The sequence below is a fragment of the Xiphophorus couchianus genome, chromosome 16, assembly GCF_001444195.1.
Source record: "Xiphophorus couchianus chromosome 16, X_couchianus-1.0, whole genome shotgun sequence".
Taxonomy (NCBI): Eukaryota; Metazoa; Chordata; class Actinopteri; order Cyprinodontiformes; family Poeciliidae; genus Xiphophorus; species Xiphophorus couchianus.
Genome location: NC_040243.1, coordinates 17,312,845 through 17,325,269, shown reverse-complemented (window position 1 = coordinate 17,325,269; position 12,425 = coordinate 17,312,845). Strand labels below are relative to the sequence as shown.

General features: G+C 39.9%; 1 protein-coding gene across 1 annotated transcript; it reads left to right on the top strand.

Moving 5' to 3' along the window:
- The first annotated feature begins 9,683 nt into the window (after positions 1-9,683).
- socs1a (suppressor of cytokine signaling 1a) lies at positions 9,684-11,821 on the top strand. Its single transcript, XM_028043056.1, has 2 exons — positions 9,684-9,943; positions 10,919-11,821. The coding sequence occupies exon 2, from the start codon at positions 10,976-10,978 to the stop codon at positions 11,642-11,644; it is 669 nt and encodes a 222-aa protein (XP_027898857.1). The 5' UTR covers positions 9,684-9,943; positions 10,919-10,975; the 3' UTR covers positions 11,645-11,821.
- The last annotated feature ends 604 nt before the right edge of the window (positions 11,822-12,425 follow it).

Sequence of the window (12,425 nt, the reverse complement as noted above, 5' to 3'; positions counted from 1 at the left end):
CATTCAAAGAATGAATTCAAAATGTAAATATTATCTACAGAGAAAAATATGAAGCAAAAAATTAAATCAAGTTAGTGATTTACAATGTAGAAATTGTACTGATAATAAAATACTTTGTTTTTTATAAGTTGGAGTAAACAGGGGATACAAGCGACCGAAACGGGTTTTCTCCGTAGGTTGTCTGGGATAGAGGTAGGGTGAGAAGTTTAGTCATTTGCAAGGGACTCAGAGACTCCTTCACATCGAGAGGAGCCAGTTGAGGTGGCTTGGGCATCTGGTCAGGATGCCTCCTGGACGCCTCCCCGGGGAAGACACAGGACAAGCTGGAGGGACTATATTTCTCGGCTGGCCTGGGAACGCCTTGGGATTCCCCCGAAGGAGCTGGAACAAGTGGCTGGGGAGAGGGAAGTCTGGGCCTCCCATCTTAAGTTGCTACCCCCGCGACCCGACCCCGGATAAAGCGGAAGAAAATGGATGGATGGATGGATGGATGGATTAAACAGTAATGTTTTCTGCTTAAAGAAGCCAACTGTTTCTTATTATCTCAAGTTTCAGAAAATCGGTCCCAGGCAACCCGAGGAAACTAAATACCTTACCGTCTCTCATTGTTTACTGTGGTGATCCTGGGAAAGTAACCTTTCCCAGTTACCTAGGAGACCACATGACAACCAACTCCAAACTGATCTTTCAGTGCTTCCTAGAGCATGAGCAAGATTTTAAACTCCATCCTTTGATTAGTAGGGAGAAGAAGCAGTGATTTAAGGACTGTTTAGATGTGACTAATATTCTTGGTGTTGGTCAGGATAATAAAAACACCTTTACAAAATAAAACCATACACTGGTTCTTCTGTGTCTTGTTTTTAGATTGTTTTTTTCTAAGTAGTGGAAGGCCGATTTCTTAATAGTCGTTCAGTGAGTTACTTGGTTTCTTGCATGGTCGGTCACCGGCCTCATCCAGTAAAAGTCCTGTTGTAGCCACTCACTGATATTATGAACACACTTGTGGTCATGCTGCAGCAGAACTATAAGTTTCAATGTGCAGTCACCCATTGGTGAAAGACACGGTCATACTCCGGTCATACTGGAGGAGAATACTGAGTACTGAGTCTGTTTATGGAGCCACAAGTGAATGTCACTCAAGATTGGGAGTAAAACCATTTGGTGTGTCCTGAATAGAGTTTTATGTCCCAGACTCAAACCAAAAGTAATTACAGAATGATAAGCAGATGATACTGAGGCCCAGACCATCCACTACTTACAAAGTCAGTAAAAGTAGCTTATCTAGACTAGTACCGTGTTTATGCTCCACTTACCTCCCTCACCAATCACATTCCAGATGTTTCAGTAAGACGGTGTTTTTTTTATTTAACAGGGACATACACGTTGTTCAGTCATAACATTTCTGCAGGATAGTGTCTATGTGACTCAACAGAGCAACAATTTTCAAAAGCCTCCCCTTTTCCATCTGCTGCTAGTTAGCATATGTGTCAGGCTGCTGCTACCATGTTTCTCTTCTGTTTTGATATGGCTTAATGATTATTCAGCTCATATTATAATGCAGCGAGGGTTAATTGTGTGAGGCTAAAAATGGCCTCACCAACCAGAAATTAATCTCCTGAAAATTTCAGAACAGTGTGATGTTTTAATCTTTCCTTGTATTTCCCCTACCCCCCGAGAAATTTCCAAGTAGGTGATGAGTGTAAATCCATTCTGCAGAAGTTTGAATTTGAACTCCCACACAAGGAGGCAACAGGATGAAGTCGCCGTATGGATTTATAATGAAACCCTCCTTGTTACTACCACGATACTATTTATTTCTATATTATCACCTATCTAAATAAAAGCTAACTAAAACATGTTGCAATGTAGATTGTACCTCAGCAAACCCCCCCACACACACCCCAAATCCATCTAACTGCTGCTATTAATAAACATCTGTCATTATATCATGATAATCTGAAGCTAGGAGGCTGAAATCATGTGACTGTAAAAACACCAAATATACAATTGAAAGCAAAAGAGTCATCATTTTCTGGAACAGTGAATCCTCCCCATGCAACAAAGCGTTTCTCAGTGGACTGGTTGTTCCTCAGAAATGCTATCTGAACCTCTCTATAGTGATAGTGGAAGTAATGCTGGTTTCTTCGAGTCACTCTGTTTCATTTGCTGCAGGTGCATTACACTAAACTGTTTCAGTTACTGGAAAGAAAAAAAAAACAAGAAAGGAGTTTCCTTGAATTTCTTCAACCCTTCCAGCACTATGGACAACAACAAAACACAATAGCTGACATGCCAGCTCTGCGGGTAATGCTTCCATGATCAAATCTAATTGTTTGATTATTGTGATCAAACAATTAGGTTTTGGTGTCTGTTCAAAAACATATTTTGTTTCTCTGGAACCAATAGCTTGTCTTCAATACACTTGTGTCTTACTCTTGCTGGTGGTGTTTTCCAGTTAGCTAACGTGCTAATCTTAGCATCTTTACTCTGTGTTTTGAAGGGAAACAAAACACAGCTCCAAATTCAGCTCAAAACACATTGCAGTGCGGCTCCAGTTAGTCACGTACTAAAAAATCTTACAGATGATGAGATGAAAAACATAATAACAGGTATTTCAACAGAGCAGTAGCTAAGCACAGGTATCTAAGAGCAGGTCAAATGATACAGACAAATACCAAACCGCAGCAGTCAGTGCAATCTCTCTTTTGTTTCATCTCTATTTTGATATTTACATTGATATTCCAACTTGTAACATGTGTCAGTGTGGTTTCTATACATTGTATGTAGACAACACTTACATAACAGGTTCCAAAAATTACCACGTTGTCATAAACAACCCTAAAAACTAGAATCTTATTTGTCGGATGTCTCAGCAGAGAAGGTTACATGAGCAGTAACCTAAAAAAAGAGATCATTAATGGTGACAAAAAAAAAAAAAATTGTAATATGGAGAGATCACAGCAGTTTTGCAAACCGTGCAAATGGTGGCACAAATAGCATCAGCACGCTTCTCTGGCTTTGTAGCTGAAGAATCAAAGGCAGCACAACAGGACCTATTCGGTGTTGGGTTTGGCCAGACCGAGGTCTTCAATGTTGATCGTTTAGTAAAATGACATAATTGGGACTTCATCCACTTGGGACGAGATCAGGACATCCTTTGCTTAAAGGCATTAGCTGATACCATTTACAGAATGAGGATCTATTTTAGCATCAGTTCTTGGAAAAGACAGGAAGATTAGAAAAGAGGAAAAGACTCATAGGCCGGCAAGCCAGACGACACATGATCTACTCTAGAAATAAGTCAGAGATGAATTGCATCCTGAATGGCTTATAGATTACCTGATTCTGGAAAGCTGAATTTCAGGATAACATGAGATCACGACTTTCTGAGGAGATTTAATGTCTACGTGAAATGCTTCAAAGTATCTTGTGTTTCCCATAAACATTGTGGATTCTCTGATTACATTTAAGACAGTTAAGACAGCTTCGCTTTCACATCAGAGTCCACAACAGGGCGATTGCCCTCGTTTCACAGACTGCACAACAAGTTTGTCAGCTCGGTTTTCTCGGTATTTTCTCTTTTGTCAGATCGAGATAATACATTTCCCCCATGGGCCTTACAATAATCCTCAGAGATTCAGCGAACTGGAGCTGCAGCAACCCTTCCTCTTTCCTTCAAACTAAAATTATGTTTGGACAAAATAAATACAGGAACTACTCAATCAAAGTCACCAACCTGGAACTGAAGCCAAGTTCAAGGCGTCTTAGTACCTCTCTTCACAAATGCTACAGTCAGCAGCTTTAAAAATGAGCATAAAAAAAAAAAATTAGGCCATTGTTTTAACTCCAGGCAGCTGAGTTTGATGTTGATATGCTTTAACTGGAAAAATTTCTGTTTGCTTGCCAAGAAGCTAATTAACGCCTGAACGAAATGTCTTATTATTGTCTTGTACTTGTACAGATATTGTAATCTGTGTCTTTTTTTTTTTTTTAGTTTAACCTTTTAAAATATTATCATGTCTTTTATGAAGTCGTATAATTTCAGGTGATGAACTGTTGGGTGATTACTCAGCTGAGTAAAAATGAAACTGCAACAAAAATCAAAAAGTGACAGTAAAGTTATACAGCACTCTTTATGATATACGTAATCAAAAACCGTGCCAAAGTATCTAAAACACACAGATCGTAAGTATGAATCGTACGTGTTTTTTTGCTGGGAGTTAAGAAAATGACATGGAAGCTGGAAAACTCAAGTGTTTCATACAAGACAGTGAATAATCCAAGTGATACAAAACATATGTGCCATCTTCATAATGAAAGCACTCCCTGTTGTGTAGCAATACTGGAAGAAGGGAGGTGTGTTCCCTTTTACTGGAACACTCACAGCTGTTTCTTTACTAATGTTTACGGACCGACAAGTTGCACCTGAAGAGATAGTGCAGTTATTTCCTGGTAGTAACGCCGCTTTTCCTTGTGCGGAGGTCATCGCAGAAGTTAAACAAGGAAATTGGTACGGGTTTTGGGAGAGAGAAAAAAAATTCCCCACATGCATTCGAGACTGACGGAAGCTTTTCTGAAAGAGCGACTAGAGTGACGGTGCTGGGTGAAAATGGCCGCGCCTCGATCAAACAAAGATTTTACTATTTCTTTTGACAGACATACACGTGACGCAATCGCATTGTGTTCCTGCATGTGATGGCTTACGACCTTCTGGTGACTGCCGGCCTTTCAGAAACAATGGCTCGAATAACCCTGTTATTTTACATTTTGCCATGTAACAACCCCAAACTGTTTTACTGACATGAAAACAATTCATGGTGCTACAAATAATAATCACAGAAACCTCCATTTAAAATTTGTTCTCTTTAATGTAATACCCCTTAAAAAATGTAATGCAATCTTGATAACTCGCTCAGTTTTCTAAATAGAAACGATCTGTGTACAACAGCTGTTCTGCAAAGTGCTCAAAACTTTATTAGACACCATTAGAAAACAAACAGCATCAAAAATTGCAATGTTCAGCCTACACTGGGAATACTTTTTCATGGGAGAAAACTTAAAAACACAGTGCCCCCCATCTATGGTCAAGTCAGGTTAACTTGAAATGTGCGCCGCACATTTCAGTAACAAGGCAATTCAACGTACTGTACATAAAAACATAACTCACTAAGCCATTACACTTCCAAGATTAACAGAGGCAATGAAAACAAACATGGTGCTGACAGCATCCTGCCGAGGAAATGTTTTTCTTCGGCAGAAACAAGGTCAGAGGTAAAAGGATGAAGGATGGAGTTAAATACAGAGGAATCCTGGGGAAAAAAACAAACAAACAAAAAAAAACAGTCTACAAAAGACTTGAGACCAGAGTGGCGGTTTCCTAGTTTTCATGCAACAACCCTTAACATACAGCCAGAGCTACAACAGAGTGGTTTAGTCAAAATCTGTTCTTAAATCCAATTTGCAACCCGTGACAAGTCTCCATCCGATTTGACTGAGTTTGAGGCTTTTGAAAACTTGCAATGATTTTAATTGCTAGTTTAATTGGAAGAGACATATCCCCAAAAACATGCAGCCTCAAATGGTGGTCGTGCAAAGTATTGATGGAGGGGCAGAATACAGTACAACTGTACACCGCACCATTCAGATTTTAATCTGTAAAAAATGTATCATCCTTTTGCTTCATAACTGTACACTGTACGTTTATACAATACCAACAAATTACATTGTTGTTTTTAGTTCAAATATAACAAAATGTAAGAAAATTGAAAAAAAGTATCAATCCTTTTCCAAGGCACTTTATCTGTACAAAAAAAAAAAAGACTTGTCATGCCTTGCTTATGCTGAGTCATTGCTAAGGTTCAGCTGCCACAGTTGACAGTCATCAGTAATGACTCAGTGAGCCAAGGAGACAGATGTATGGGTTTTAATTATCATTAAACATGGTTGAGACCAAGCGTGTGGCGCAATCTGCCTGGCTACAGTCGCTGTAGTTTGCACACACCTGTCTTTAGACACAACACCACTGTCTGCTGCTCGGTCTCTTCCCTTTTGACAGAAATGAAACTTATGGTGCAGGCACGTGTGTCCAGATAAACACAGATTATTACGTGATCAACATCAACAAGTCACAAGTTTTGTTCCATCACCAAACTTCACGGCAAGCAAACTTAATAATACAAAAATCCCTGGAGTATGCAGGACAACCGAGAAAGACGTGCAGCAGGAGTCGAATCGGTGCAGGGAAACAGTTGGGATGTTTCTCATTAAAGCTGCCTCTGACACTTGCAGAGTTGTACCCAGTCTCTTGCTAAATCCCTCCCTCTGTCTGGCTTTGAGTTTCTTTTTCTCCCCTTATTGGCAGTGGCTAGCGTTGATTCAGTGATAACCATAATAATAAAACCAAGATGACAAAGAAGACTGAATATCCATATATATATGCACGCACACTGCAAAAGTTGGCCAAATTGTGCAAGCTTGGGCAAAATGTGTTGCAAGCCTTGTTTTTTGTTTTTTTTTTACTGTAAGAGCTGCAAATGCAGATCTGTGACATGCACAGACCATTAGCAAGGACTATATCTGAATCCTAAAGTGAAACAGAACTATCCTGAGCTCTATTTGGAAGCTCGAGCAATTAAATCTAGAGCTGCCTCTTTAACCGACCTCATGTGTTTCCTTAAGTTTCCATTTACATTGCTGGAAACCCGAGAAGAGCCAGGCCGCCAGGGGTTCACAATTTTTGTTTTCTTGAAACATGATATCGAGTTTCCCCTCTGAGGAGTACGCTTAGTCCTGACCATTCAGCTGAATCCGACAACAACACGAGTGACCAGAGCAGGAAATTTAAAAGGTGGATCACAATGTACAAAAGAAACGGAACGTGGAATCAGCCTTCCTGTAGGCCGTACTTGCAGATACCTGATCAGCCAGGATCCAACCACAGAAGCACAAAGAAAATAAATCAACGAAAATTTAAATTATGGGTGGCTATCGCTCAAAAGTAGCATCATGCTTCTTCTCCACTAATTATTAAGTCGCTTTTTTTAATGTGAGGCGTATTCTCCAGGGATGGCAGTCTGATTGTTTGCAACCATCAGACTGTTGCAAACAAAGAGGGAATCAGGAAAGGGGAATCGTATTAAAAGGAAAGTAGTTGACTTTAATGACACGGGTTTGTCTTCTTTGTTTTGCTGGAACTCTGACAACAGCTGTCATAAAGCCAGACCTGGCGACGACAACATGTCTCCATGACTCTGTACTAATAACTGATTAGAAAGTTGATAGGATGTGCAATAAAACCAGCCAACCGGTGCTTTGCGAAAGCTTGACGATTCTTGAGAAGAGTGACAAAACAGGTCCTATGGATAAAGCACAAAATTTGAATAAAATATACACAAAATATAATTTTTTAAAAATATCTGACTAAACTGACCTGGGCCATGTGAGCACAACAATGTATGTTTTCCTGGTGTTTGCTGAATATTTTTTATTTTAAACTTTGTAGTAGGTGGATGTGTCTTTAAAATCCCTTGTCCTGGAGCAGAACTCAATAGATTATAATAGTTTTAAACAAATACAGGAATACTGAGATGATATATTATGACAATTAAGTATAAGTAGTCAAAAAAATAATTATAAAAGTATCAATAAATTGAATTAAAAATCATTTTTATACATTTTCCAACTCAGTTGAAATTTGTCCCAAGTTTTTGTCAACACCGTCAGACATAAAAAGAATGCAAAAAAAAAAAACAGGCATTATTGGAGGCATCAGAACTTCTGAGGACCCCATGACCTCTTCTTTTCTCTTCCTTTGCTAAGAGGGCTAAGCAGCTCTGGTTAGCTTATGTTATTCTTTAGTTTTTTCTTCTCTTTTATTCCTAAGTTGTTCGTCACAACCATGATGTGTCAACACCATAACTGACAATTTACAAAACTTTGATGAAATCTTGTGAAATAAATGCTTAATTTTAGTCAACTGTAAAGATTTCATGGACCTGATGAGCTACAACATGGCCTCCTTCAGAATAACGTCATATAAATTGAGGTAGTTTGGAATTTTGTCAACTCCGTCAGATGTCAACTCCATTCGTTTTTAACTGACAGTGTGACTCAGTGTTGACAAGTCTCACTTAAATGTGAACTTAATTCTTTGTAATGTATTTTACATAAATGGCCTTCATTACTTCACATGTATTTACTCACTAGTTTGTCACTTTCAGTTCTGCGTCAACTCCGTCAGATGGACTTTATGTTGTTTTTGTTTTAAATAATATTTCTTTTGTTTCTTGAGAAGCATACGTCTGTAAAACTGAGTAAAATATCACTAATAGGGTCATTAAAAATATATATTTTACATTTATTTTTGTCAGATGATGTTGACAGAGTTCTGGGTTTTTAATTACATTAAAAATGTAATTTTCAAAGAAATGTTGCAACTGGGAGCCTGCACCTTGGCATCTTTACATTTCCAAAACATTATTTGTCATATTTGTATACATAAGCTTGAGGAATAATTAAATTGTGTGTGTGGGGGGGAGAAATTTAAACCCATTTTGTCCCACTTCTCAAGAATCACTAAAAAAAGCTCAAATATGTATTTAAAAAAAAAAAAAAAATTCTGAGTAAGCAGTGCAAGATATGAATCACCGCAGCATATTTTCGGTAGATTGTGTTCTTTCTGTCGTGTTCTGCAGAAGAGAGCTTCCAGTTTCTAAAAAACAGAAGTGGCCTCATGTATGACTTAATTTTCATGCCCTAAGTCAATTGATTTATCTGTAGTTCTTTTTTTTCTTTCTTTATGAAACTTGCATTTCATTCCTGTTTAGTTAAACAAAAATTATATGGCATTATATGGCTGCTCAAGTGAGAAAATGATCTCAATAAAGTTACATAAGTGAGGTTCAAAAGTCATATTTCCACACCTTATCAACCATGTGTGCTATCTGATGTAGCACAGCAACATATTTAAAGAGTTTTCCTGCAAATGTACATTATAACAGCATTCAAATGTTTGTGTAAGAAAAGCTTTTGTGAGTAGGGGGATCCAAAGCTGGCTTCTGCCCTGGGGCCCACGTCCTCCTAACGTCAGCCCTGTACTTATGTATTGCAAATCATTTTTCTTACAAGTCTTTTGCAATATTGCAATTTTCAAAGAAAATTGTTGTTTATAAAAAAAAAAAAACACACACACTGTGAATATGAGTCTTTTCAGCAATTTTTCTCTTTTTGAATAAATCTCTAAAATAAATGAACTATTCCACCTTAAATGACCGGGCTGTCATAATGTTATGCATGATAAGTAAATTAAAAAAAAAGTAAAGATAAATGTGAAAATAAACCCACTCGTGTTATTTGGGAGGCCTGCATCCCGAACAATAAATGCATAAATGCACAAATGCAATAACATGAACAGCACATTTGAGGCTCCGATGCCCAAACAGCAAAGTTAGGAGTGTTTAGGAAATGCTCCAATTACTCTAATCTGTCACCTGTGTTTCTGTAAACGTCCCACTGTCATGTGGCTTTGCGGTGAAAATCGAGATTCTCCAAACAGGAGCGAGTTCAAAAGAATTGAAAGAGACTCGGGGATGCGAGCCGGAGCGCAGAGTTTCGCTTTCGTTTCTGAGAAATGGCAGAGCTACCGCTAAATTCGACGTGTGGGAGGAGCGTCGCGGCGTTATAAAAACTCAAACTATTTACCAGCATTCACACGCACGTACACGCAGCCAGACGAGCTGGCGGCTGAGGATCACAGCTAGAGGAGGACAGACAGACGCCGAGTCTGAGGCAGAAACGGTCCCATGCAACAACCACTGTCCCCGTCAGGACCCTGCAGGATTATCTCCTTGTTTAACCATCGTTGGCTCTATGGGATTACTGACTGACGGATCCATAACAGGCAGCTGCTGTTGAAAAAAAAGAAAACAAACACAAAAAAAAACCGGTGAGACTTTTTTTTTTTTTTTTCAAAATTAGTATTTATTTATTTTTAAATGAGGGATTTATGATGGACTGTTTCTTTAAAACGACCATGAAGTGGATTTAAAAATGGCCGTTTTAAGGGATTTTTCTGCGCAGGCCTGTATTCTGTCTGCATTCTTATTGTAAATGGACACAAAGAACTTATCGGGACATGGAGTATCCAGAAGTTGCGTGACATTTAAACAATTTCTGAAACCTGAAGTCTAGCTGAACGATCCACATCCCCAAAGCATTAGTAATACATCCACACCTCCTCTGGTTAATCATTGTATTTTCCTGGAATTTTTTTTTTTCTTTGCACCACTTTCCTTTAACTTGGAACATGAATTCAGAGAAGGACAGGGGACAGATGAATCACAAGCTGCCCAGCCTGTAGACAAGAATAGAGGCTTATTGTCTCATCTCAAATACCAGATCCTGACTGAACCCTGTACATATTCATTCCCCTTAGGGTCATTAATGTCATGTTGTGGTTTTTTTTTATCCTCAAATAACAACAAAAACATCAACAAAAGATTTTTTTTTTAACATTTAATTCAGATGCGTGTGTGTGGATAGAGACGGGATACAGTAAATTGGATGTGGGTTTACCAGCCAAACCACAAATTCCAGTCATACGAAGAACAGCACCGCTCTGTGGAAAGATTACATGAATAACATAATGCACACACAGTCTTTGATGTGTTTGGACAGTGATTTCCAGAATTGGAGATGCAAATCATCAAGACTGAGGTTTTGGGATCCTATTTAGAAATAAAACTAAATGCAGAAATAATCATGCAGATGCATTTTTATGCTTATAAAATTTTGCTATGTCCAAAAGAAGAAGAAAACAGCTAAATGTTTTGGGGGTTACTATGTTTAGGTTTGAGATGTTATTTGAGGCTTTTGGAATTGCTGAATAACTAACGTGCGTCTTCTTTCTTGTTTCCTTCAGGATGTCAGTGTGGTGGTTAGAGATGGGAGAGGTTTCAGGGCCTCTCTCCACTGTAGGATGGTAGCCGACAGCACAGTGGAAGGCCATGAGCGGACCGCCTTGCCAAGCGCTTCACCAGCACCATCTTCTTCTGTAACTTCATCATCATCATCAGCAGCAGCAGCAGCAACCCCTACACAATCGGAGCAGCTTCAGCGTCAGGCCGGACCAAATCCAAGCCTGAAGTCCGCATCCGCCCGCTCTGTGTACCTAACTCATTTCCCGACGTTCGCCTCCAAGGAGGACTGCAACGTCATCACTGACACAGCCGCCAAGCTTGAGCGCAGCGGCTTCTACTGGGGCCCGTTGGGAGTGGAGGAGGCCCACCGCATGCTCCGCAGCGCCCCGCTGGGCAGCTACCTTATCCGCGACAGCCGGCAGAAGGACGTCTTTTTCACCCTGTCCTATCACGACAGGAAAGGACCCGTCAGTGTGCGCATCGACTACAAGCAGCAGAAGTTCTCTCTGGCCGGCAACCAGCGCTCCTTCCCAACGCTCTTTGCCCTCTTGGAGTATTACATGAACACACCCAAGAGGAGCCTGAAGGTCCCGTACAGGAAATGGGAGCCCACGCTGCAGGAGCTGTGCAGGAGACGCATCGTAGAGTTGTGCGGAGGAAAGATCCCGGAGCTGCCGGTCACACATGTGGTCCAAGATTTCCTGCTGGACTTCCCTTACAAACTGTAAACAGTCTGCCATGTAACTTCTTGGCTGCATTGTTCTTGATGGCAAGATGGCAGCTTTTACCAAGTAACGGTACTGCAATCAGGTTCGCGAAGCCTTTGCGTCACAGATCCAGGAGAGAAACGATATGGTTACAAACGACATTGGCAAACTCTTTTTGGATGAAAAACTGTGAAATGCTCACAAAAAACAACAATAGCCAAAGGCGAGCACAGGGAGGTTGCAGTTGGACATTAAACTTTCACGACATTTCAGCATCTACCTCTAGAGACTTGACACCCAGTGGCACATGGACGGAGCATCCTTTGGTGACGAGGACGTACAAAAAGTTGAAAAGTGCTGCATTAAAAGAAAAGAACACATGCGTAAGAGCTTTTACTGAGACAAAAGTACCGGCGAGGATAACTGGGGCTGAAACTCAAAGAGCTCTGACGTGTTGCCGGAGGACTTTAAGGGAACGGACTTCGAAATATTTCGAGTCTCGGTGGAGGGTGCGGTTGAAGCATCACATGCAGATTTGTAGCAGATTTAAATACTCTAATATCAAAAAGTTTACATCGGCCTCGACTGTCGGCGCCGAAGGCTTGAACACCACTTAGTGTCTTGGTAAAATCTGATGTGAATGAAATCTTGTCACTCAGAGCTGGAGACATGATAATTTTTTGTACTGTACAAAGAGGCTTGTCCGCCTCTTATTTACACGTCTCTGCCAAGCAGATTTTTGATTCAGTTTGTTTTCTAGAGTTTATTTAGTATTTTGTATACTTGTTCACTGTTTTCTATA